The sequence below is a fragment of the Panicum virgatum genome, chromosome 7K (assembly GCF_016808335.1).
Source record: "Panicum virgatum strain AP13 chromosome 7K, P.virgatum_v5, whole genome shotgun sequence".
Lineage (NCBI taxonomy): Eukaryota > Viridiplantae > Streptophyta > Magnoliopsida > Poales > Poaceae > Panicum > Panicum virgatum.
In genome coordinates, this window is record NC_053142.1 from 38,898,070 (window position 1) to 38,924,023 (window position 25,954).

At 49.3% G+C, this 25,954-nt stretch overlaps 6 protein-coding genes across 7 annotated transcripts; 3 read left to right on the top strand and 3 right to left on the bottom strand.

Annotated features, from left to right (window-relative positions):
* Positions 1–445: 445 nt before the first annotated feature.
* On the top strand, positions 446–2,393 carry LOC120642498. Its single transcript, XM_039919057.1, has 2 exons — positions 446–1,341; positions 1,404–2,393. Exons 1-2 carry the CDS (start codon positions 1,321–1,323, stop codon positions 2,373–2,375), a joined length of 993 nt encoding a protein of 330 aa, XP_039774991.1. The 5' UTR covers positions 446–1,320; the 3' UTR covers positions 2,376–2,393.
* Positions 2,394–7,995: 5,602 nt separating this feature from the next.
* On the top strand, positions 7,996–11,946 carry LOC120642482 (GDSL esterase/lipase LTL1-like). Its single transcript, XM_039919035.1, has 4 exons — positions 7,996–8,502; positions 8,642–8,884; positions 11,052–11,304; positions 11,435–11,946. The coding sequence occupies exons 1-4, from the start codon at positions 8,125–8,127 to the stop codon at positions 11,668–11,670; spliced, it is 1,110 nt and encodes a 369-aa protein (XP_039774969.1). The 5' UTR covers positions 7,996–8,124; the 3' UTR covers positions 11,671–11,946.
* A 494-nt stretch (positions 11,947–12,440) lies between these two features.
* LOC120642531 (2-phytyl-1,4-beta-naphthoquinone methyltransferase, chloroplastic-like) lies at positions 12,441–14,428 on the bottom strand. Of its 2 annotated transcripts, XM_039919101.1 has the most exons (8): positions 14,231–14,428; positions 14,057–14,121; positions 13,867–13,957; positions 13,650–13,738; positions 13,381–13,514; positions 13,231–13,292; positions 12,963–13,062; positions 12,441–12,666 (listed from the first exon to the last, which is right to left on the bottom strand). In XM_039919101.1, exons 1-8 carry the CDS (start codon positions 14,396–14,398, stop codon positions 12,566–12,568), a joined length of 810 nt encoding a protein of 269 aa, XP_039775035.1. In that variant the 5' UTR covers positions 14,399–14,428; the 3' UTR covers positions 12,441–12,565. The 2 variants fall into 2 exon arrangements, with proteins under 2 accessions (XP_039775035.1, XP_039775036.1); XM_039919102.1 differs by lacking the exon at positions 14,231–14,428 and having other exon boundaries at positions 13,867–13,976; positions 14,057–14,072.
* A 6-nt stretch (positions 14,429–14,434) lies between these two features.
* On the top strand, positions 14,435–18,875 carry LOC120642492 (diphthine methyltransferase-like). The gene is made up of 2 exons (XM_039919048.1): positions 14,435–14,888; positions 15,523–18,875. Exons 1-2 carry the CDS (start codon positions 14,570–14,572, stop codon positions 16,236–16,238), a joined length of 1,035 nt encoding a protein of 344 aa, XP_039774982.1. The 5' UTR covers positions 14,435–14,569; the 3' UTR covers positions 16,239–18,875.
* Positions 18,876–19,767: 892 nt separating this feature from the next.
* LOC120642456 (protein trichome birefringence-like 2) lies at positions 19,768–21,859 on the bottom strand. Its single transcript, XM_039918986.1, has 5 exons — positions 21,194–21,859; positions 20,903–21,095; positions 20,630–20,823; positions 20,386–20,544; positions 19,768–20,281 (listed from the first exon to the last, which is right to left on the bottom strand). Exons 1-5 carry the CDS (start codon positions 21,526–21,528, stop codon positions 19,939–19,941), a joined length of 1,224 nt encoding a protein of 407 aa, XP_039774920.1. The 5' UTR covers positions 21,529–21,859; the 3' UTR covers positions 19,768–19,938.
* LOC120640232 lies at positions 21,732–22,813 on the bottom strand. The gene is made up of 2 exons (XM_039916088.1): positions 21,813–22,813; positions 21,732–21,748 (listed from the first exon to the last, which is right to left on the bottom strand). The coding sequence occupies exons 1-2, from the start codon at positions 22,531–22,533 to the stop codon at positions 21,732–21,734; spliced, it is 738 nt and encodes a 245-aa protein (XP_039772022.1). The 5' UTR covers positions 22,534–22,813.
* Positions 22,814–25,954: the final 3,141 nt, after the last annotated feature.

Below are 25,954 nucleotides of genomic sequence, written 5' to 3' on the forward strand. Positions count from 1 at the left end.
CAGATGCAGATCCTTCTTGGCATGCAAGGTAAAACAAGGCGTGGGAGGGAGGAGATTTGTAATCCGTTCGAAATCATTCCCACCGGCCGCGGGCCCACGACGCGCGCGGCCTGCCTGTCCCCTTCGGCTGATCCGCTCGAGCGCAGGCATCATTCCGGGCTCGAGTGCCTGCCATCGTTACGGCAAAGGGCCCTTCAGCCACAGATGATGTGCGCCGATTATATAAATATATCTATAACCTGAAATGAAAAAAATAATATGACTTGGATCTCCTCGTACACGCTGTGCAGGACAGTTAAGTGGACTTCCAGGTCATTGCATCGGAAAACGGTAGTGAGTAGGGACAAGTTGCGCTCCGAGCCTCCGGTTCATCGGCGGCCATCATCGCGCTTCACGGACCGGAAGAAAAGCTGGACCAGGTGTTATGACCCAGGCCTTGGGCTAGTATTAGGATCAATGTGCTCGCCCCGGCCATCTTCGCCCTGGGCTGCGTCGCCCGTCCCTCAAGTACCAGGTGGCCCAGGACGGCCTCGACTCGCTCATCTCCGTCAGCTCCGACGTCGACGTCGACCACCTCGTGGACGGGCTCGACCACCTCCACGACGAGGCCACCGCCAGGCCGCTTTGCCTCCGCGTCTTCCTCTTCGCCCTCGTGCTCGATGTCGCCTTCGGCTCCATCCTCCTGGGCACCGCTGCCCATGTCGCCTCCACGGACTGATGCAAGCTGGACGAGTCCCGCACCCGCGACATCGTCGTCGACGCCGTCGCCATCGAGCGCGAGTTCGTCCGCGTCGCGTTCCCCGCAGCATGGACGACGCCCTCACAAACCTGTACATCGCGTTCGTTGCCGACAGCTTGCCCATGGTGCTCTGGGTGCAGAAGCTGAGGTCCTCAATGTCTCACCCACAACGTGTTCGACGCAATGTCACAACCGCAGCACCACCCCGGCTTTGTGCTCAGTTGTCTGCCCACTTGGTGTTCACAAGACTTGCACACTCGAGAGGAAGCTAATCAGGTACATTACCAGCTGCTACCATCCTCACTTGATTGTTGTCGTTCCTGTTGAAGTTGCCAACTATGTTCTTGAGGACTGCATGATGCTTGATACAATGGGTGAGCCGAATCCAGCAATTCCTTGGCAGGATAGCAACACTTTGATTTCTGAAACAATCCGGCTATGCTTCACTTTCTGGGTACTATTCAGTTATGGTTTGGCTGGGGTGCACAAAAGGCTACCATGGCCTCCACCTGTGCCATTAGAAAGGTTACTGTCAATGTTGTGGTATTGCTCAGTCAGAGAGTGCAAATTGAAATTGCTAGATGGACACATTGTCATCTCAAATTCAGTCACTGTCTTTTGCTGGACACATTGCATTGAGTTGCTTGGAAGTTATCATAAGCACATTCAGTCACTGTCTTTAGCACTACAAAAAGCAGATTTTATCTTGAGTAATGAACTGCAATGGTTGTTTTTATGGCCATCCCCTCAAATCAGAGTGACAGTTCTGCATTTTGATGCTGCAAAAAAGGTCATTGACAAACTGCAACTGCGAAGCAAAATCTTGGATTTCACTGACGAACAGCAAGCTGATTGCACAGACCTGAAATTCATTGAAGCGAGATATAACACAAAGCTAAAAAATGTACTGCTGCGTGACTGTGCACTTGCATGTAGTCCTAGTAGGTGTTCAGAAGTTGAGAGCTTAATCCACACAAAATTGGGAAATGCTTGCAGCTGTTTACTTGATGACCGTTATGAGACTGATAACACCCAGTTCCTTTTGAGGGGAGAATCAAAGTTCAGCAGTGCAATAATTCTCACAAGACAAAGGAAGATTCAGCTGATGGAAAGCTTTTTTATCGTGAAAATTGTTACCTGGGTGTCTGACAGTATGCCAACATGTGTCTGGAGAGTAGGCATCCATGATCAGGATAGGCATTTCATATTGTGCTTCAGAATTATTTACACATCAAGTGCATTGCAGCTCCTACTAGTATCGATGCGACACCAAAGAAATGAATCAACCAGTTCATTGGTCAACACTCAAATCATGCATTTTGCCATCCTATATGCACAGCTTATGAAGGTATGCACAGTCACCTCTAGTGCTCTTGATGCATTTGAACAAGCATTGGTTGCTCACTGGTTATGGAGAAATTCAGAGAAACTGCTATTGTGGTCAGAAGCAAATTCATGCAATGTTCTGAAGCCACTTTCTGCAAATTTGATTGCATATATTTCTGTTAATGGCATGGGCAGCCCTAGAGCTGATATGTCTTGGCCTCAAGGTGACTTCGGTTCTATGGAGTTTCAGGATTCAGATCAATATGGGTGCACTAAACAAAGACATTCAGAATCAGTAATAGTGACTTAATTGTCTTGTGGTTTGGCATTTGAATTGCAAAACGGTGCTGAAGATTTCCAAGCCCGGACAAAACCAATGCCAAGTTGAAAATCTCAGCTCCGGCTGCGTATCTGAATATCTGGCGCATGGGCCAGCGAGCCGCCGCCTGTAGCTGTAGGAGCGAAGCGACGCCGACGCCAGCCGGATGATCCGCGCGCTCGCCGCCCGCACCAACCGCGGCGACGTGAACTTCCCAACCGAACCTGAACCTCCCCCGTCTCGTCGTCTCGGCCTCCGCAACACGAATTCCGTTCGCCCTCGCCGCGGCCACGGGGAGCCGGGAGACCCTTCAGGTGCCAGGGTCCTGACGCCGGATGCTCTCGCGCAGGAGGACCCTTCAGATGTGTTCGGTTCAGCAACTTCAGCAAATCATCCGAATCCGTTGCGGAAGGCTTGCGACGGCTGGAAGGAAGCCAGAGAGAGAGAGGACAGTAGTGCACACAGGCTGGCCTCGCGCGGGCCGCGGAGACGCTTTCCTCTCGTCGCGTAGGCGTGCCTGGCCTAGTAGCCTTGTCCGGGAACAATGATAACAATCTTTTTTTTTTCGGAGCCTGACAGCAAGAGGATTGTCCATCATCTGGCTCTCTCGTCAGTGATCGCCTTTTGCTAATGGTGGGGCACTCGTGCCGCCGCACGCCATCCATCGGCTGCCCGTCTCCTTTTCGCTCTCGCGCCCCGAGCGGCGAGAGCAGAGCTGCCAGAGCACGAGGGCGCAGTCTGGGACTCCGCAGGAGCGGCGCAGCGCCTGCACGTGACGGCTCTGGTTTGCTCTCGCTCCCGGCGGTCGCCCGGCAGTCGCCGGAGCTGGGCCGACCGGAACTCGGGTCGGCACGCGGCGGAGGATTAGCAGGCGATGGTGCGGTCGCGCGGGGGGCAGCGCAGGCGGATTAATGGTCCGGCTTGTCTCGTCGCCGCGACGAGGTGGATCAGGTGGGATTGCGGAAATGCCACCTGATCATTCGGCAGTGCCGCTGCCGTGGACCAAACCAAGTGCTTAAAATTTTAAAATGACGCAGCACGCATGGCGTGCATGCTGGAGCGCGCAGCGAGTAGCGACGCGCAGCTAGTCTGCCACAACTTGTTCTAGCGGATATTCTCAAAAAAAAAAAAGGAACTTGTTCTAGCGGATGCTGGCGGATCTGGAAGCCGTTCCCATCTGACGACGATTCATCGGTTACTAAAAAAAGTCAGGAACTTTCCATATGAAAACGAAAAACAAAGCCCACAACTCCAGCCCGTTTCCAATGAGTGTGCAAGGCCGTAGACCTAACTAAGTCCCTCCTGGAGGGCCCTCACTCGGGCGGACGCGGGGCAAAAGGTGTTTTGGGCCTCTACTAGTTAAGCCAGTTTCCCTTTCCTTTTACTTTTCTTTTTTTTTTCTTTTCCTTTCCTACTATACATTTCCTTCTTCCTTTTCATTTTTTAACTTTAATTTTTTCCTTATAATTTATCATATATATTATATATCTGCACTGTAATTCAATTATTTACAATTTGGACACGCTTGCTATGGACTACATTTTGAACTGCTCTAGTAAGAGATTTTTATTATTCAATTATGTATTTTGTGTTGTTCTAGTAGCAGTAAAAAGAGAAAATTTCTATATGGTCCTTTTAAAGTTAGCTCTTCATTCATTGGCATTTTTAAAAAAAATTCCCTATATGACCTCTTAACCTCATTGTCTCCCTAATCTGGCCCTTCCGTTGGTTTTGAGTGTTAAATTCATTTTCTCCCTAATCTAGCCCTCCTGAATTCTTAGCATAAAGCTTTGTATTATGATATACATTTGAATATAATACTATTAATTTTCTCAGATGTTTCTAGGCATAAGAGAATGGTTTCCATTACTTTGAGAAATGGATTCTATGCCTTTTTTTGCTTTAAATGAATCATATCCATGTTGCCTGCCTATCAGTCACAAGATTTCTCAACAATAACCTTTTTCATGACTCACATTTAATGTAGTATTGTTGGTTCGTTCAAAGGTGTATGGACATTTATTATTTATTTATTTATTTATTTATTGCTTTATGACTTGGATATTTCATGGGAACGAATTCCCTGACTTCAACTTAATAGTGACGCTCCTCATATCCTATAAATAGAAGAGCTAGTGCAAGCATTGTATTCATAAGAAGCAACATTCACCACTGTTTGTAGGTTAGCGCAGAGCAGGAAACACTTGGGCCTAGCAATCTCATCCGTATCCTTGTTGTAGTACATGATCGATGGCCACAAAAGTAGCCATTCAAGTCATGATCTTTGCTCTAGTTTTTATCATGCTTGCAACGCATCCAGCTTGGGGTGAGCAAGATTGTTATGCTGAGAAAGATGCAGTTATACGCAGATGCATGGAAACCATCATATTTATTGGTGATTATATTGATCCGAGCAACATATGTCGTGCAACCGTGCAACAATCTGACATGGCTTGCGTTTGTCGTGTCATTTCCGACAGCGAACAACATAAAATAAGTGTCGTTAAACTAGTTCGGCTTGCACGTCAATGTGACAAACCGGTGCCAGTTGGAAGCAAATGCGGAAGTAAGTACGAATGCTATTGATTTTATTTTGAAAAAAAAACTTTTTAGACCTATATATCTACTATAGTTAAGTAGCTGTACTAGATAAGGAGTGAGGAGATTTGCATACATAAGATGATACAATGACATTTTCTTTTATCCTCAGCTTGGACGGTTACACCCCCACCCTCGCAGAGTGCGCATCCATGAGAGATTTTGTCAAGGAGAGCGGCATCCAGGAAGAATCCTGGAACGAAAGAATAACAATGTGATCAGCTAGCTCTCTTTTTGTGTCATGTACTCTGTCATGGCAAGATAACGAAGAATAAAAATAAAATTATTACTACCACAAAAGCATGATGATGCCCATCTATGGGCCCGTTTGGCACAGCTCACGCCGGCTCCGGCTTCAGCACTGTAGCGCTCCGGCTCTCGTCAAGTTTTACCCCAGGGCGGGCGCGTGCATGCCCAGCCGGCCCTGTTGCCGCGGCAGCTTGCTACAGAGTGGGGCTGGCTGCATGGCTGGCTGGGTAGAGGAGCTCATTGAAAATTTCCTTCCCCACTGGCCTTTACGGTTTTCACATGCGCTGCTGCTGGCTGCTTTCGTGTCGATCGCGCGCGCACCACCACCCAACCCGCCCATTGTAGGGAGCGTAGGATCGGATCGTCCGGCAGTGAATGGGAACTGCGAGTTGGTTGCAGATTCGACCGCCCGGCGGTAGAATTGGTGGCTCTGCCCCCCGTGCATTTTCGGCTTGTTTCCTGGCCGGATCGGACCACGTACCCTCTTCCGGTGCCGCGGGGTACAGCCACACTACTTACTGGATGGTGGATGATGCAAGGCAGTTGGCCAGTACCACCGGCCACCGGGCACCAGCACGGCTGTAGTACGACGCGTCACTTCTGAACTATTACCGGAGGGGGACCTTTTTAACCTTTCTGATGGGAGTTACTTCCTCCGCTCCACAATATAAGCATTTCTAGTTATGTTTTTAGATGTCTAGGTTCATAGCATCTATAATATCCGGATACATAGAAGATGTAATAAATTTAATACATAGCTAGAAATGCTTATATTTCGGGACGGAGGGAGTACCAGCCGGAGTAGGTAGGTACAGCGGGTGGTGGCTGGGACAGCGCCACAGTGGGACGAGCCGAGCTAGCAGGAGGAACTGTTCGTTCGGTGAGAGACCAGCGAAGGGTTCTCGCCTGCCGGTAGAACTTTCCACGGCGAGCTGAATCCAGTGGCCCGGCATCGGCATGCGATCGAGGGTTCAGGCCTCATTTTACATGTAAACGCAAAAAAATTTTGCGAAGAAATCTTTCAATTTGAAGTACTAAATGAAGTCTATTTATAAAATTTTTTTCACAGATGAGTTGTAAATCGCGAGACGAATCTAATGATGCTAATTAATCCATGATTAATCAATAATTAGCGGATGGTTACTGTATCATCACTGTTGCAAATCATGGATTAAATAGACTCATTAGATTCGTCTCGTGATTTACAGCCCAATCATGCAAAAAGTTTTGTAAATAGACTTTATTTATTACTTCAAATTAGCAAGATTTCTTCACAAAATTTTGTGTTTTTTCGTTTACGGGGTGGGAACTAAACAGGTCCTGAGTTTGTTTGGAGGAGTACTTGATGAACAGTGGAGAGCGGGCGAAGCAATGCGTATGCTCTGCTTGCATGGCTGGCTGACACCGTGCTACGGAGGTTCTGTTCAGCACGGATTACGCTGATCTTCGTCATCGCGAGGCCTGGATTTTTGGTACGGCACCCTTGCTCGGCTCAAGATTAAATGGCCATTAACTCCGGTTTTAACCACGGCTGGCATCGTGCTCTACCCCCTTGTCCTCTCATCAGAATCACGTACGGAGCTCCCCATGCTTCCTTGCTACACTGCCCTGCTTTCTTTGTAGCGCGATTCAGTTCCAGAGGCGTGCGTCCTCCCTTCCCTGCATTGGAGTACGTGGAGCACCAAATCCCCTCTCCTTCACAGGCCCGTTTGGATCATCAGAAACGGCCTCGAAAGAGGACGATTTCCTCGTATGAACCATCTATCCATGGAACAAGGGGTGTTTTGGAATAGAGACTAAAAAAATCCCAATGACTTTTTAGTATTTAGAAGTATTAAATAAATATTAATTATAAAACTAACTGCAGAATCCTGGGGCTAAACTGCGAGACGAATCTAATGAGGTATCTTAATCCATGATTAGCAAATGGTTACTGTAGCATCAATGTAGCAAATTGTGAATTAATTAGGCTCATTAGATTCGTCTCGCGAAAAAGCACTCAGCTGTCAAAAAACATTTACAAACAGATTTTATTTAATATTATAAAATAATAAGTTTTTTTTTGATGTGATAGGGACTTCTGAAAAAAAAAATTGGAAGGCCCAAATCCAAGCAAGACCGCAAGTCCATGCCATGACCGCACCATTTCTTCCACGGGCCGAGCCGCCGAGGTGTCGTGGCGCCATGCCACCATCACACGCTCCGACGTCGACGCCCCGTCAGCCCGTGACCCCGCATCCGCCGTCCGGATTCAGAAACCCCTTCCCTGCAAACCCACCCCGCCACCTGCGCCTGCCTTTGATGCCCGCAGCGACCCTCCTCTGCCGCCGCCGCCGCCAGCGCGCGCCTTCCTCCCATCCCATCCCCTGCTGACCAGCGCCTCTGCGCCTGCGCGGCCGCACAGCGCACATGATCCGAGGCGCCCAGTCAGCCATGTCACCGCCGCTCCAAAGCGAAAGCTGCCAACCACCTCCGTGCACTGCACCCGGAGGGCGAGGCCGCGACGAGCTTGCGCTCCCGTGCCCGTCCCGGCGTGGTCCTCGCGCCCGGCCGGGGCGAGCGCCAAAGCGAACCGTGCAATTGCTCCGCCTGTCGCCCCGCCCGCTAGCCCAACTGGCTTTAACACAGCAGCGCGCCCTCGAGGTGCCCCGCGGCCGCGGGCGGCCGGCCGCCCTCTGTCTGTCTCATCTCCATCTCCCCGTCTATAAGAGGGACACCGCCACGCCACCTTTCCGTCCCCGTGCGCCACGCCCCCGCCACTTGGCCGCTCGCCTCCCCCCCCCCCCCCCCCATCAATTCGATCTCACCCTCTGTCACTCTCGCTCACTCCCCCCGCGTCTCCCTCCTCAGTGCGAGCGAGCGACGCCCTGTGAGGCTGTGAGCAGAGCACGCGATGGACGCTCTGCTCGTTACCGGCTGCCTCGTCGCCGCCGTGGCGGCGGCGCTCCTCGGGGCCACCCCGGGCGCGTCCGCCGCGGCGCCGCGCGCCTTCTTCGTGTTCGGGGACTCCCTCGTTGACAACGGCAACAACAATTACCTCATGACCACGGCGCGCGCTGACGCGCCGCCCTACGGGATCGACTTCCCGACGCACATGCCCACGGGGAGGTTCTCCAACGGGCTCAACATCCCGGACATCATCAGCGAGCACCTCGGCTCCGAGCCCGCGCTGCCGTACCTCAGCCCCTACCTCCGCGGCGACAAGCTGCTCGTCGGGGCCAACTTCGCGTCCGCCGGCGTCGGCATCCTCAACGACACCGGCATACAATTCGTAAGAAGAAAAAAAAGACCCAATTCCCGACCACTACAAGTTCTTGTTGCCAGCACTTGTCACTTGTCACCGGCATTTTCCTCGGTCTGTTGAGTATTTTGGTGCCCCCAACTTATCCACGTTACGCTTTTGTCTGCAGGTGAACATCATCAGGATCGGGCAGCAGCTGGAGAACTTCCAGGAGTACCAGCAGAAGCTGGCGGCGTTCGTCGGCGAGGACGCGGCGGCGCAGGTCGTCAACAACGCGCTCGTGCTCATCACGCTCGGCGGCAACGACTTCGTCAACAACTACTACCTGGTGCCCTTCTCCGTCCGCTCCCGCCAGTTCGCCATCCAAGACTACGTCCCCTACCTCATCTCCGAGTACAGGAAAATCCTCACGGTCAGTTCCTTCACCTTTCTTCAAATTCCAATTACCCGCAACTCAAAGGTAATCACGCAACTCAAAGGTAATCTAGGAGCGAAATCAAACAATTAAACATGGCAGCTAAGGTTTCCAGTAGAAAATTGGATTGTTATGCTTCTGTTGCCAAAACAAAAAATGGAAGTAGGAAATGCTGCAAACTGGCTGGAACAGAAGCAGCAAGACACGGGTCGGTAGCTAGCAGCTGATTGTTGGCGTTGGATTCCGGGGAAGGGACACCAACAGTAGCAGGTGATCACTTCTCGGTGGAGTGTAATTCTGGGCAGTATGTTCTGCATGCTACGAGTAACTAACTGACACGACCTGTATAGTTGCTCCATGCCCAAGCGCTGCATGCTAGACAGTTTCTGCACCCACAGTTTTCACTTTTCAGTAGTTTTACGCACCAGCCCGTGGGAGGTGACAACAAAACCCTTCATGGGCAGTTTGAGTGGCAGCAGTCTGATATGTTCCCTAGGAGGCAAGACTCCAAACCTGCAATTCAGCTCGCAATTGCAGCCACCAGTGCCGGTAAGTGGCTCAGTGCTCACGCATGCAGTCACTCTGATTCCTAATGCTCTTCACCATAACAACCAACTACTGTATTCATGAGCTTCATCTTCATCATACAAGTAGTACTGCAGAAATAGGAAGAACGAACACCACACACTAAACCCGTTTTGTCCTTAAGCCTAGATAGAGGACTGCAAATTGAGCATGGTGTTTAACTGCCTAGGTGATTTGCCGCCAGTAGTCCTGTGCTCTTGTTGCATACTCCAGCTCAGAACTTTCTGCTCTTCTCAGAGCAGTGCAAATTAACTGCAAAGGCGCAGCTGTTCATCATCAGTCACTTCGCTTAACCGGCAACGCGAGACGCCCCGCAAATAGCTAGCACCCGAAAACCGTACACGTTTTTTTTTTCAAATTCCAGCCCCACACGCGCATCGTATTGAAATGAAGAGGTGGGGGTGGGGGGGGGGGGGTGAGCAGATCGTCGCCGTACCTGATCTCCGTGCCGCCGATATGACGCACACTCCGTTCACATTAATGGAGGCTCATCCGCTCCGCTCACATGGGTCCATTGGCAATAGGCCCTGATGAAACGACACCTTTTTCACCGACCTAGCCCTCACCTTATAAACCCCGTAAACACAAAAAAAAACGTCACATCGAATATTTTAACATATGCATAAAGTACTAAATAAAATTTATTTATAAAATTTTTTACATAGATTGGCTGTAAATCGCGAGACGAATCTATTGGGCCTACTTAATCCATAATTTGTAACAGTGATGCTACAGTAACTATCCGCTAATTATTGATTAATCATGAATTAATTAGTATCATTAGATTCGTCTCGCGATTTACAACCCATCTGTACAAAAAGTTTTGTAAATAAACTTCAAGTACTTCAAATTAGTAAGATTCTAAGGAAAAATTTTTTGCGCTAGAACTAAACAGAGCCCTATACTATGCTGGTAACTCAGCAACTCGCAGTCGCAGGAGTTCCCAGGGGAACCGCCCAAGTTTTTACAGCCCTTTGCCTCTGCGATGTGTCGGCGGCCACGTTCAGCGTGCTGTCGCGCACCTACCACCACACGCCGCAGGCTGCACACTGGGCTGCTGGGAGGTCAGTGACAGTGGCGGAGCCAGGAATCACGGCAGGAGGGGCTGCTTCCCCTTCTTTCTCCTCTAGTCCCTCCCCTCCTTCTTCCTTCTCAAATTTGTAGGAGGGACTTAGGGGGCTTCATGGAGATTACAGCGGTAGGGGGGCTTGAGCCCCTCCCGCCCCACCGCTGCCTCCGCCCCTGGGTCAGTCAGTCTGTGTCAGTCAGTCAGTAGTAGCCACGTTCAGTAGAAACAACACTACTACTAGCCTGATCTATCTCCGGCTCTCCGCTGTTAAAATCAGCTGGCGGGGGCTGTCATTAACGTGAAAAAGCACACTGGCGATCCCGGCCGGTGGTTGGGCGGTGTTTACTCCCGCCACATGCATCAACAGTCAGACGTCGTGCGCCCTAGCGAGCGGGAGCCAGCCAAGTACTAGCAGCGTGCGTCGTGCTAGCGCGCTGCTAGCACGAGTAGTGGTCGCCGTAGCACTTTGCACTATACCGGGCTGACAACGCGGCGGAACACGGCGTGCAGCGGCTGTACGAGATGGGCGCCCGGCGCGTGGTGGTGACGGGCACGGGGATGATCGGGTGCGTGCCGGCGGAGCTGGCCATGCACAGCGTCGACGGCGAGTGCGCACGCGACCTCACGGAGGCGGCCGACCTCTTCAACCCGCAGCTGGTGCGGATGCTGGCGGGCCTCAACGCCGATATCGGCAGCGACGTCTTCATCGCCGCCAACACCAACCGGGTCAGCTTCGACTTCATGTTCAACCCCCAGGACTACGGTGAGCATGCATGCATGCATCCCTACCTTACCTACCTGCTGGGTGCATGGGACCATCTTGTCAGGCCTTGGCATATGGATGGGTGTGAATTGAAATCGAAATTATTCAATGCCGCCTCGATCGCGTGCAGGGTTCGTGACGTCCAAGGTGGCGTGCTGCGGGCAGGGCCCGTACAACGGGATCGGGCTGTGCACGCCGGCGTCCAACGTGTGCCCCAACCGGGACGTGTACGCCTACTGGGACGCGTTCCACCCCACGGAGCGCGCCAACCGGATCATCGTCGGCCAGTTCATGCACGGCTCCACCGACCACATCAGCCCCATGAACATCAGCACCATCCTCGCCATGGACAGCAGTAGGGGCTAGCTGGCTAGCTAGCTAGGAGGAGCTCGATCGATCTGCGAATGAAGCTGTATGTTGTTCACGAATGAAGCTGGTGGATCATTAGAGGCTTTGGTGTTCTTTCGATTTTTTTTTTTGCGTGGTCGAGGTGAGGTGAAAAATCAACGGTGAAAGTTCGAGCCTAGAGTGGATTGGTTTTTACCTATATTGTTCCAGATTAAATTGTCACTAGTCCATCCGAATAATTCAAGAATTTGTTGCAGTATAAGTACTGGTAGCTGATCGTGAACTTTGATACTAGTACACATGGTACCGAGAATTCATTGCCGGTGTATATTTGGGCGGTCCGTTCGTTGGCAAAGTCCTCCATATATTTGTACCGTGGCAGCGGAGTAGGTAGGAGCTATGAAGAGAGAGAGAGAGGAAACAACCACGGCTTAAGAATCCACAGTACAGAGGTCACCCGTCGTAACTGAACTCGCAAATTGTGGGGGAGGGGGGGGGGGGGGGGGGGGGGGGGGGTTACCGAGCGGTAAACGGAGGTGTGCCGAGAGCTGCATCCCATCTCTTGAAGGCAGAAGGATTCAGAGCAAATGGGATGAGTAACGCAGTATCGAGGACCTGGAATTCCCACATGCTCTCACGCGGAGCAACGCGTGCGTCTGAGACTCTTTTGCTTGGTTTCCAGTCAGATCGCTCCCGTGTTTCGAAACATCATGCCCGTCCAATGCGTCTCGATCCGTCTGAACGTGACCCAACCGTTGCCGCAGAGGTGCTGGCTCAAACAGCAGGGGAATCAGTCTTTATCCACGGCTTAATTTGAGATCGGCACAACATGACATTTCGATAGAGATGGGACATGTAATCAGTTAAACATCCAGGGGACTCGCACTTGGAATGATTTCTTGCGGTATTCTACTCATCGAGTTGCTACTAGGTTCCCCATGAGCCCTCCACCAAGCTCGTAGTGCTTGGCTACAGTGAAACCAGCTTCTCTGCCTAATTTCTCCAACTCTTCTCCTACAAACAAGAGAAATAAACACAAGCTAGATGTAATTTCATACATGAGTTGGGGGGGGGGGGGGGGGGGGGCTAACAAAATGGGACCAAGCACTTCCGTTCTTCAGAGCAGGAAATGCAACCTTTTGTGAAAAAAAGTGCTGTGGTTCAGTGTGAAAAGGGGGAAAATGGTGCTATATTTGTACCCCATCAGTCCAAGAGTGAGAATTGTGAGATATCCCTATGCGTCTGCCATCAGAAAGACAACCCTGCTCTTTCATGGATGTGTTCTTGGAGAAGGAAATAAACATACAAACCTGTTAGATACTGTGATATGGAGCTCTTCAAGTACTTGTATTCTTCAGTGAGTCCATAGCCACTAGCCAAAGGAACCACAACATTGTCGATTGCCCAACTCTGTCCAAGAGAAAATGGAAACATCAATTTGGTTTACGAGACATATTGTCTGATTTTGCTACAATGACATTTAAAAATTAAGAATTGATCTTTGTCAGGGAAATCAAACAGGCCACATTAAGACGGTGCTGCTTCAAATAAAGTACACATGATGGGCTGACATTTTACCTGTAATGATGCCGTGAAAAGTGATGAGCTCTTGTTAAAATCAAGAATAGATGCTCTTGATCCTGCGGTCCAGTAAAAGTCTAGCTTTAAACATTTATCTGGATTGCTAGCATGCGTAATCTGGAACAAAATTTGGAATCTGTACCGAACCTGGTTTCAGGACCCTAAATATTTCTTGCATTGCTCTGGACTTGTCAACCACATTACGCAATCCGTAGCCAACCGTTACAGCATCAAAGTAGCAGTCTGTGAACGGTAAATCAAGTGCATCACCCTCTATCCATCTGCAAGTGACAAAGTCAGATGCAGGCATAGCACATATGTTAGCCAAGCACACAGAAGACAGAACATTCAACTGGAAGTTTGGAACGACATGATGATGTTTCTAATCTGCAAACCCTCACATTCAGGATGCTCACTTGATGTTCTTGTAGCACAGCTTCCAGCGTTGCTCCTGACGGTCAGCAGCAGTCTGCAGTTGCTGCCTCGAGAAATCGACGGCCATCACCTGTGTCAGTTGGGTGCAAACGAGACTTTCAGTGAGGAACCTTTCAAAAAAAAAAAAGAGACTTTCAGTGAGGGGGAAAATGGCTGGCTAGTCTGAAGTCCGAACGCTACAGTGAATCCAACACCAACCTCTCCATCTAAGCCGACCTTCTGAGACAGCAGGAACGCCAAATCCCCGCTCCCGCAGCAAAGATCAAGAATCCGATCCCCCATCTTCGCCCTAACCCCAGAAGAGCAAACTTTTGCATCAACCAATGGTAGAGCAAGGGTCATTTGGATCCACATTGCCTATCTACTGCAATCACCACTAGCGCTGTACCTCGACCATGAGACGCAGATGCGCTTCCACGTCCGGTGCTGCCCCAGGCTGAGCACGTCGTTCAGCTGCAAGGAACAATGGAACGTGCCGTCGTCAGCAACTCAGCCTGGCACTGCTATCTGTAACACTAATTTCGTAGGAGCAGCGCGGGGATGGGCGAGAGGAGGTACGGACATGGTCGTAGACGGGGGCGATGCGGCTGAAGAGCGCCTGCCGCTCGCTGGCCGCGGAGGCCGAGCAGCGAAAGGCGGCGGGGCCGCGGTGGCGTTGGCGGCCGGCTGGGCGGGGCACCACCACCGCCGCGGCGGCGGATACGGAAATCCCCGCGGTCACGGTGCCCATCGTGTCCGTTCGCTCGCCCCCGATTAGCGATTAGGATATGTTTGATGTCGCTACGGCGGCTCGTCTCGTGGAAAAGGTTTGGACAATTTTGCCCCTGTCGCTGAAGTCGTGAAACGATTTCGGGCACTCTTGTTGCCGCCGCCGCCGCCGCCGCCGCCTACGGATTTGGGGATGGATTTGGGCTCGTGCTACCTAGGCGGCAACGCCGACGCGGTGGAGTTCTGCCCGCACCGCCCGTTCCGCCACGTGCTCGCCGCGGCCACCTACACGCTGCAGGAGCAGGAGCAGGACCGCGCGGGCAGCATCTCCCTCTTCTCCGTCGACGCCGCCGCGGAGGACGAGTCCCAGCGGCTCCGGCTGCTGCATACTGTAGGGACCGCCGGCGTCTTCGATATGAAGTGGAGCCCCGCGTCGCCACTGCTTGCGCAGGCCGATGCCCACGGCCGCCTCGCGCTCTGGCGCCTGGAGCAGGACGACGGCTCGGATACAGGTTACTATTGTTTGTACCCGCATCAATATTTTGTACCGTCAAAGTTGGTTCATGACTCATCATGACTGATGCCAGTGTGCCCTTCCTAAGTTACCATAAGGCATTAATCTAGATTTCATGACAGCTTAAAGCTAAAGGCAATCTCAGGTGCGTAGGTTTCACGGTGTGTTCACTTGGTAGGGGGATGATCGATGCTTGCAGAAACATTTGCATCATTTTGTAGTCTGCAATGTTCATTTGAAGATCTGCTTGGATTATAGTTTGGCTCTAAAATCGTTACAAAAGATTAATCTAGATGCAGAACTTGTTTTTTCTACTCTCTGCTGTTGTAGGTAGCTTGTCGTTGTCTCATAGAAAAGAAGGTTAACTTTCAGATAATTGGTGATAAAAGCAAATCTTGGGCTCTTGCATAGCTTATCTTAAATAATTTCTTGCTGGATCAGAACTGGTCTTTATGCGTGTCCTTGAAAACAGAATTGGTCTTTATATTGATCGCCGAAAAGAAGTGGGTTCGGGATAACTCATGCATATTTAAGAGCTTAAGCACTTAATATTTGTCATATGTGTAGTCCAACATGTATTGTTGCATATCTTCAGAGCTAGCTCAAGTGCTTCCTGTAACCAAATTACACAGGCTTTGTCTTCACGGATGTGTGTGCTGAAGATATTTCTTCTTCAATGTGCCTGTACGTGGACTGGAACCAAACTGCTGAGTCTCTGTCTGTCGGATTATCAGATGGCTCACTGTCTGTGGTCTCAGTGAGAGAGGACCGATTGGAGATATCAGAACAGTGGCCTGCACATCAATTCGAAGTCTGGACATGTTATTTTGATCGCACAAGGTCGCACCTGCTGTACAGTGGATCAGATGACTGCTGTTTCAGTTGCTGGGACTTGAGAGAAAGCCCATCTAGCATTGTTTTTCAAAACAAAAAGTCTCATAGTATGGGTGTTTGCTGTTTTGCTCAGAATCCATTTGATGAGAACATGCTACTTACTGGAAGTTATGATGAATTTCTCAGAGTTTGGGACATGAGATTAATGCCAAAACCTGTTAATGAAAAGTTGGTAAATCTAGGAGGTGGTGTGTGGAGGATGAAGTATCATCCTAGTATTGCAGATGTTGTATTGGCTGCATGCATGCACAATGGGTTTGCCATTGTTAAAGTAGGTTCTGGAGATGCTACGACAATGGAAACATATTGCAAGCATGAGTCCCTAGCATACGGTGCAGATTGGCAGAAAAGTGAAGGAGCGGAGGAGAATGGAAATTCTTCAGTTGTTGCTACTTGTTCATTTTATGACCGCCTTCTCCGTGTGTGGCAACCAGGGAACCTAGCTGAGCTTTAAGGGAAAGCTTCATCTTACTCAATTCAAGCATGACTACGCCACGAAGCTATTTCCTGAATGAACCAATATAATTTCATTCAGGTATCTCTTTGAACCTATGCTTGCGTACTGTAGTCATGAGCTTATCCGGATTCCGGACACTGTTTTCAACTAGGCTCATTGATCTTAGCATTGGTTGTCAGCTTCCTCCTCACTGCAAAACCATAATGTTTTCCATTGATGTTAATTGGTGAGAAGCTATCTTGGAATTTGATTTTTTGTTGGTCAAGATATCAGGGAATGGTACCTTACCAGACGCTGGTCCAACTGGCTCAGTTATGTATGTGTTCTTTATCCTGCTTATGACTAAGAAGGGAAATGCTCATTGCGTTACCACAAGTGTATTCATGCTCAAGATATCAGACATGGCAGTCTCTAAATGCTTGGCAGTATGAACAGGCACAGTTTTTTTTTATGGTTGGCGACTGATGTAACATCACGAATGCTCTCTGTATGGTACCGGTTTTTCAAACTTGTGATGAGGATCACCTTAGTAGCTTAACTTTTCCTTTTCTCATTATATGTTGACACAGTCATTCTTCAGTTGGAAGCTCTGAATCTACTTATCATTTCAGAAACTAGAATTGAAATAAAAGTATTAGCAATGGCTGTGGATTGAAAAAAATGAATTGTCATTAACATTCTGTACCAGCTAAAGAAAGAACCAGTTTACCAGTTTGTGCATAAACATGAAACATCACGTATAAATTAGGAGATTGTACAGCATCATATGAGCCTGCTAATATTATGAATTTAGAACTAAATTTAAGCAATGAATCTATTTGACTTCTGCCATTCAGTGTATTCATAGCATGGCTAAAAAAACATGCACTAGCTTCATAAGTTTTGCTGGTAAAATTAGCTCTCTTTGCTGGAAGTGTGCCGTGGATATGTTGAACTAATCTTCAGTCAAGGTTTGTAACATTTTCTTGATTTTTCATAAAAAGTTCAACTGCGTCTGGAGACCAGCAACTTGAGTTAAATACAAACTTTGGTTTCTAGTGCCTACATTGGATGGTTTTGAAATCAACAGTGTTCATATTCAATTACTAGTGGCAAGCTACTGACAGGGACTTGGAATGCTAGTCCTTATCACTCATTAAGTGCATTTCTGTGAGGTTCTTCACTATCTTCACACCTCAGCCATCTATTAAAAGGAGCCACAGTTCAGAAATTCTGTTGGTGGTCCACCTGTGCATGCCACAATAGGTGGTAGTGATTTCCTCTCAGTCCTAGTGGAAACAGTCATCAGTACACGTAGATTGTCTTTATTGTCTTTTGAATTTATATTTCTGTATATTTAAGGATGGTTTAGTTGAGACTCGAGAGTGCTACACTGCTACTTGCATGAAACCGAGATCTTTTCAACTTCAATAGCATCGTATCAGGAGCTGATTTAAGTAGATGGAGGGACATCTAATTTACACTTCAAAATTAGGAAGTGCAATGCTTTGGATAAGCATGAGCTAGTGGCTGACCAGGAGGAAGGCCACATTGCTCTAGCTCCATATTGTTAAAAGTAGCAGCTCGAAAGGTGGAAAGTGCTCCTTTAGCTTTTTGTAAAGACAACCTTTTCCCCCTATTGTTTATCAGTAGATTAGTTCCATATCACTTACTGAATATTGTTTGTTGATAAAAAAGAATATTGTTTGTTGATAAAAAAGAATATTGTTTGTTGATAAAAAAGAATATTGTTTGTTGATAAATTATCACTTAACGACACTTACGCATCAGGTTTACTCCTACATAACTGAAATATTGTTTGTTGCTAAAGACAACTAAACCAGGAACTGAATGCGTACCTCAGTTGTAAAAGAGGTACTTCTTATTTATACTGTTATATCCTCAGAACTGGAACTGGATAGCACTATATTAGTAGTGCTCGCAGATGTCCAGCTTATTATATGTTATGCATTGTTCTCTTGAGTAACTTCATGATAACATTAGGTTTGCAAGTGGAATGAGAATTTATCAGGAGAAGGAATATAGTCGGAATTGACGTGTGCTGAGGCAAGAACAGCATTGTTGTAACTGTGAGTTCCAGCAAATGAGCACTTACAACAGTAAACTTTGGTTCAACTTTTATTGTCCTTTCTCCACTAAAACATGCCGTGCTGACCAATATAAAATACCACCATGAAGTTTCTCAGTTCTTGCAATATATTTAGCTGGACAGTCACCTGCAGACATCATCAAGCTTACCAGGGTATATAAGGTACCCCTCTCCCCTCCCCTTGTTCTCAGCCCCCATAGACCATGGCAGATGCATGGCTTGAGCATCTACATGGTTCTTGAGAGCTGAAGAGAATGAAGATGGAGGGTGATAGCTGAGCTCCTCAAGAAGCATTCAGTTCTATGGTGGTGGTCAGCTGAGGTACGCATAAACCGGCAAGTCACAAGATGGCAATGGCGAACTCCATCCGGAGTCCTCCCGTTTTTTCTTTCACCTCCTAGTTGTGTCAGGGGGTAGCGAAATGGATAACCTTAAGTATTCGTGTGTGTGATGGATGCATGTATACATTGCTGAGCCCATGTTCTCATGTGTACTCTAGAAACATGATACTATGAATGAAAGATATGAAAATACTTTGTTGCTCATTGTTATCTCTGTCTGTCTTTGAATCTCCCAATCCCAGGCTGCCTACACCTTATTTTTCTCTTGTTTTCCATCAGACTTGTTTATGTTGGGAGTGGAAAATGGCACGTATTGTTTTAATTCTTCTTGTTCTGTTGCAGATATGTTGATGTTATATGGGTCTGTGCTGCAACTAGACATTCCATTTTTTTATTTGTATTTTTTGTTATTATGTTGTACCAAATTCTTTTAACACACACTGTTGTTGCTTGTGTTTGTAAATTGTAGTTCAGCTATATACATACACGACTACCAAGGGAAAAGCTCTTCTGTTTGATACAAAGATAACTGTTATCTGAAATATGATGATAAGAAGATTAGCAATGAAAAGAGAAGCAAGAAAGGTTGAGAAGTACTTTTCCTTTTGGCCTGTCTTAGGAGCATATTTCTGCATGGCAAGCAACAAAGTATTTCTCTACCTAGAAGAAATGACCTATCATACCTATATTTTACTGCCTTCTGAAAGTAGGAACCTTAGACCATGCAGTACCCTTTTAGGGGAAAATTCGATTCGTGCCACCACAACTCCGTGAAATTGGGTGTCACGTTCAAAATCATGCCACTCAATGGCATGGATTTCAACATGAAATCCAACTTCAAGAAATTGTAGTGGCATGGATCAAAATGACCCTTGTTTTAGTGCTTTCGAAACCAGCTGCTTCTATAGTCGAGGAACTGGAATACCTTGACGAAAAAAGAGCTGAAATACGCTATCATCTGCTGCTAGTCAAATTCATGCAAAGCAGATTATGCGAAGATAGTCCTTATGGTACGAATTCCCAACTTCCAGTATCTATTTGACATGTTACATCAGTTATTGACGTCTCATATGTACATCAGTACATGAACTACCAAAACTTTCTAAAAAGTTATCCTTCACGTGATGATTATTTTGTCCTAGTAATGGGTCTACTGCAAACGCAAGATTTGCAATTCTATCCAATTATAACTACAGCTCCGGAGCTTCGTGATTGTTTTCTCTGCATTGTCATGCAGAGATGAAGCCTAATGTCTGTAACCATCATCTCACAACTTCCAGGAACCTTTGCCTGCCTGGAGCAGCGAAGCATACAGTAGTTCATTCCACGTATCTGGCACGCCAGGCAAGCACCAGTGGCTGCAGTCCTGCTTTTTCACCGCTGCTATCCGTTCCTCCTCTGTATCGTACCATCTTCGGTACGCTGATGGATGGCCATCTTTTCGGTAATCAGTCAGTGTGCTGATGTTGAGGTATATCACGGGAGTTTTCATCTGCCTCAGGACCTGCTCCAGGATTACCATCTTCTCAGGGTACTCAGTAAGGTATGTCTGGTTGAAGATTGGCTCTGTCTCCGTGTGGCATCTCCCTCCTGAGTTCCACTGCCCTCCCCTGTGGCAAAATGTATCATTGTCAGATGAAGAAGATATCTTCTTCAAAAAAAAAAGATGAAGATATGGTATCAACAACCTGCCAGCGTAACGAAGATTTCTTACCTGAAATGTGATAGTGAATATCCTCTGAATACAACCTGAGTTCTTCTCGAATCGATGTTCTTGTCGACCCATCTAGCCCAGGTGGTCAGAGCTCTCTTGTATGCATCCAAAACCTCAAGGCTGTGGTACACATGGTTGCCCTCTTGGTAGTAGTTCAGCCTGTGGACAAGCAAGTAGTACTTCAGCAATGGTTGACTGATGGAACCAATTGATGGCATTCAGTTCAGAAAGTAGTGCGATGTACCCTCTTGACGTTTTGTAGTGAGTCCACCAGTGACCGGTGTTGAAGACGATGATGTCCGCACTCCGGTACGCCGGAGTCGTCACATCTAGCTCGTCCAGTTTCAGCTTTGCGTCTTCAGTACCGTTTACGCCCTCACGGATCATCTCCTTGACGAGGAATATCGATCTTATGAAATCAACCGAGCAGTTGTACTCCTGCAGTGAAGTAACAATAATGATTGAAAGAACCGAGAAAATTCAGACTTCTCATGTAGTAATCAAACCTCATCTATACCCTGAATTTGAAGGAGTAGTATCCTCTGGTCTTGAACTGGTTCTTCCCTGACGCCTCGTACACGCTCCTCTTGTCCCTGACGGCATGGCGAAGGATGCAGACCAGTGACTCCCACATGTTCCGGTTCAGCGAGTCGCCGACGAATATGATCCTCTGCCCCCTCAGCCTCTCCAGGAATTCACTCGCGTTCAGCCTGGAGCAAGAAGGCGACAAGAAATCCCTTAGGATTCTAAGTTTCTAACAACATAATCTTCTGCAGAGATCAGATAAACTTCTGTTCAGAAATGTTACCTGGGAATGTCGCAGCCGTGCGGCTGCCACCGCCACTTGAGGAAGTCGCTGTCCGGCCGGCCGTTCTTGTGGCAGTTGAAGTCGTCGTCGATGAGCGCGCACGACTTGGGCGGGTAGAACCCGTAGCTCTCGTCCCTCACCCACCTCCCGTTGAACACGTCGCACTTGGCGAAGGAAACCAGGTCCTGCACGCCCGACGTCCACACGATCCAGTTGTTGCCGGCGCCGGCGACGCCCATGCTGGCGTTCGCGCCCTCGGCCATGCCGTTCCCTGGCCCGACGACCATAGTGGGGTTCAAGCCGGCCATGTCGTTGCCTGCAGGCCCGACGGCCATGGCTGCCTTGACGCCGGCTGCGTCGCCGTCGCTCTGATCGGCGAGGAGATCTTGCGACGGGAGCGCGATCTCCTTCCGCCGCCTTGGGTGCCTGTGCTTCACGGCTCTCCTGTGCCTGTGCCTGTCCTCCTTCCGCTCCAGCCGTGATGGCAGCGCCGCTTGCCGTGCCGAGGTCTGCCCGCTGTCGCCGCCGGCGTTCTCGGTTACCTCCTCTCTGCTCCTGCTCGAAGTCACGGTGTCTGCGGGGTTGCCAGTGGCGATGTCAGTGCCCCTCGCCGTCTGACCGGGGGCGCCGACGACGGCGTTGGTGGAAGGCCATGCTCCATCTTTCCTTCGCCATGGCAGGACCGGCGTCGTGGCTTCCGCTTGGGGCTCTTCTTCCCTGGTGCCGTTACCGGCGGGTTCGGAACCGGAACCGAGGGTGGCGTTCCCGGCGTCCTCGCCGAGGGGAGGACCCTGCGCGTTGTCCGTCGCCGTCTGCCCGGTCACCGGTGTCGCTTGCCCCTCGCCGACTTCCGAAGCCGGCGAGTCCCCCACCGCGCTGCCCTGGTGCACGGGGCGCGACGCCCCTGTCGCGTTCCGCGCGTCGCTCTGCTCAGCAGCGCCGCCCGCGGCCACCGCAGGAGGAACGGGAGGGCGGGGGAGGAGCGATTTCCTCGGCGCCGCCGTGGACGAGTTCGACGACAGCCACGACAGGAGGGTCCCGGACGACGATGCGACCGGGGCGGGGAAGGAGCCGTCGGCGGCCGGCCCGCCGGCGACGGAGACGTAGACGTAGAAGAAGGCGAGAGCGAGCGCCGCGGAGAAGCAGCCCACCACCGCCTTGCCGCTCACGAGGCCGCCGCCGTACTTACCGCCCCGCTTGTAGCTGGCGAGGGAGGACGACGAGGAGGACGGGGAGTGGTGGCCCTGCAGGTGCGCCTGCAGGGAGCCGCTGCTGCTGCCGCCGCCGCCGCCGCCGGCTCGGTCCAGCACCGACAGCCACGCCTTCCTCCACCCTGGCATTGCTCGGCACGCAGAGATCGGCGCGAGTGATCGGCGAGTGCTCAGCGCAACCGTTCTCGGCGAAGGGCGTCGAGGCCGGAACGGACGAGACGAGCAGCCTGTCCAAGCAACCGCATGTGACCAAGAGAAGAGAAGGGATCAACTCTGAACCCGGGCGGATGGATCGGGTCTCCACTCCTCCTCAGAGCATGGCGGCGTCCAAGGTGGCGAGCAGGACTAGGACGCCGGCGGGAGTGGGAAGAGGGAGGGGCAGTTGCGGTCAAGGACGCGTGGATGCCGATCGAGGTCGAGGCCTGTTCGCGCATGCAGAGGGGGCATGCGGTTTTGAAGTTGAAGTTGGGCGAGCATGCATAGAGAAGTTTACTTGTGCCCATTTCTGTAGATGGAGCTATATTTTTTTGGGGAAAATTAATGGAATCTTTGGTTGCATAACCAAGAGAGCCTAACTAAAGTTTGTACGTCCATGACTGAAGTGAGGATAATATCCCAACTTTGGGCATTAAAATAGGTTGTTTTGTTTGTGACCAGGCCAATTTCTGTGCCCTCCAGTGGGAGCCAAGCCAGAATTTTGACCAAACTACCGAGTATTAGACATGGAACCTGCATGTCATTATTTTTCTAGAGTTGAAATATGGCCAACATTTGAGAACCGCCCAATTTAATACTATTTTAAACGAACCGCCGGTCATTATCATTCAGATAAGAGTTAACACGTGCTTGCCGGAGAGCGTGCCACGTGTTATCCCACATCTAGAGACACGAATAACCGACACGTCATTCATCCAAAATAATATCAAATCCGGTAGTCCCGGTATGTGCTCCAACATACGCCCAGAATCAGCATATGCACATACCGTTTACAATCGAATACATCGCCAATAATCCACAAAGAGCAGTTTTACAAAAACAGAGTTCGAAACTTAATATTACAAGTTCAATATAGGTGGGTTTCAAGCTTCACTTACAAGCCTTGGGCTCACGAAAGTCATATTAAACGGAAACGTAAAGTTTATTGCATTTACATACTCTCACGAAGCTCGATTACGATAAAGATTTACTAAAGTAATGACGTCTTGCTCAAGGACATCATTACAGCCACCACGACCTACTCTTCCCCCGCGTTTGGATCAGCGGGGTAGAAGTGGCCGAACACCACTTCCGGCTCACCTGCAACTAGGTTTAGAAAGCAACCTGAGTACAAAAGGTACTCGCAAGACTTACGCGATTACATATACAAGGATCATGCCATGGCTCAAGTAAAATCTTTAAGGTTAAGTAATTATTGCATAAGCATTAGCTCTCTACACTACCACCTATCAGAATTAATTAATCTTGCCCAACTCCAAACACTTTTAGTTGATTGAGAGAGTAATATAATCCATAACTGATTATAGCTGTAACATGAACCAAACCCATCATAAACGATAATCTATGAGGAGTTCATGGGTTAAAGAGCTTGCTCATAACCGAGAGCGCGGCAATTCGAATTGATTATAACCTTGCAAGGGTGTACCACTTTACCCACACGACGCGAGGACCATGCGACTCACCCAACCGATCACGCCGGGTAAGGGGGTACTCACGTCAACCGTTCCCAACATGGCTCGATCATTGAACCTCACACTTAGCTTACGAGTAGAGACTTAGTTCCACCAGGGACATCTCTAAACTTTCCTACACATAGGTCCACCTGGGGACACACTAAGCCTCCCTGCATAGCCCGTAGCCACGTATCTAGGACTGCACATCAATGATCAAGTCAAAGAAGGTAATTGATTTATCCGTTCCATTATATTGGATATGTGGTAGCACGGAAAGGTGCTCAAAACCGACGTCGTCCACTCGGTCCTTAATCGATCCAAGCGGACTATGCCCATGTGACTTCATTCTCTAGGCCCTAACATTCCGCTTGAATCTCGGTACTCCCACTTCATCACCACCCAAACCGAACCAATGCGATCAAGAATAACCGGTAAAAGTGATCCTCCAAACCATTCCTGTTTAGCGAGCAATAGAAGTATTCTAAGCAGGGCTAAGCATCTAGTCAAGTTAAGTAATTAACTAACTAACTAGTGCCAAGAACAAGGATAACAAATCAAGGAAGGACTATGCATCAAGATAGGTGCAACAATGCAATACATACATACTACACATATAGCCCACAATACCCCAGTGGAATAGCTAAACTAAATCAGATTAGACAGGTGCAAGAAATATGCTTAGCTGCTTGCCTTGGTTAACTTCGGGCTCCACCACGAACGGGATTCCGGGTTCAGGCTCCACGGACTCGGTGGGCTCCACGGGTTCGTTCTCCGACGGCTCGGTCACTAAAATGCATGAATGCGATGCAAGAATTAAGAAATGAACTAAACAACATTCATAAATCATGAAATAATTTGAGCAAGCCGAGAACAATGCAAGGAACTCATGAAAATTGATTTTGCAGCAAAAGCATTTTCCTATAATTAATCATAAATATATTAGTTTTTAGCCAATCTAAACAAGGTAAAACAGAAAATGCATACAAACTTAACTAAAGAAAACCAAGAAAATTATCATAGAATCTAGGCATGAAAAAAAGCTAACAGAATTGGTTTTACTATTTTCTCACTTTCCAGCAAAAAGTTCTATATTAAACCACATTTTGGATAGCAAGCATGAAATCGAAATAAAACCCTAACAAACAGCAAGGAAACACATAAGTAAGTTGCACCAATGGAAAGAATATTTCACGAGGAACCTAACAAAATTTGGTTTGGCATTTTTCGAGTAGTACACAAATAACCAAGCATTAAACTCACTTTTGCAAGATAAAACTATAGATAAATCTATAGCAAGGTAACATGCAAAACAATATTTTTCTTGAGTAGATCTAAGCTAGAGGAATATAACAAAACAAGTTTTGCATTTTTCCGAGGTCTGTAGAATTTTCTACGCATTTTTCAACATTGCAGCACAAATAAACCTAAAGAACCCTAACAAAAATTGCTAGGTACACCAAAATCCCACACCCGCAGGCGCTGACAGGTGGGGCCCGCTGGCTAGCGGCCCATCAGCCCGAGTCAAGGCCAACCAGGGGCCTTGATCCGCGGCGGGGCGCGGCCAGGGCGCGCCGTGGGTGCGGTGCGCGCGGTGCGACGCGCGCGACGCGGCGGCGCCGGTAGACGGCGGCGCGAGGCGGCGCGGAGAGGCGGGGCCGGAGTGGGGGAAGGGAAGGCGCGCACGGGGTGGAGGGAATGGCGGCAAGCCCTACCGGCGGCGGCACAGGCGAGGAGCGTCGACGAGGCGGCGTCCCGGCGGCGCTGGGCGGCGGCGGGCGGAGGCGGCCCTGCAGGGGAGGGGAAGGGGCCAGATGAGGGCCAAAATCAAAGGAGGAGAGGGAGAGGAAGCTGCTCCCGCGAGGAATCGGCGAGGGGCTCAC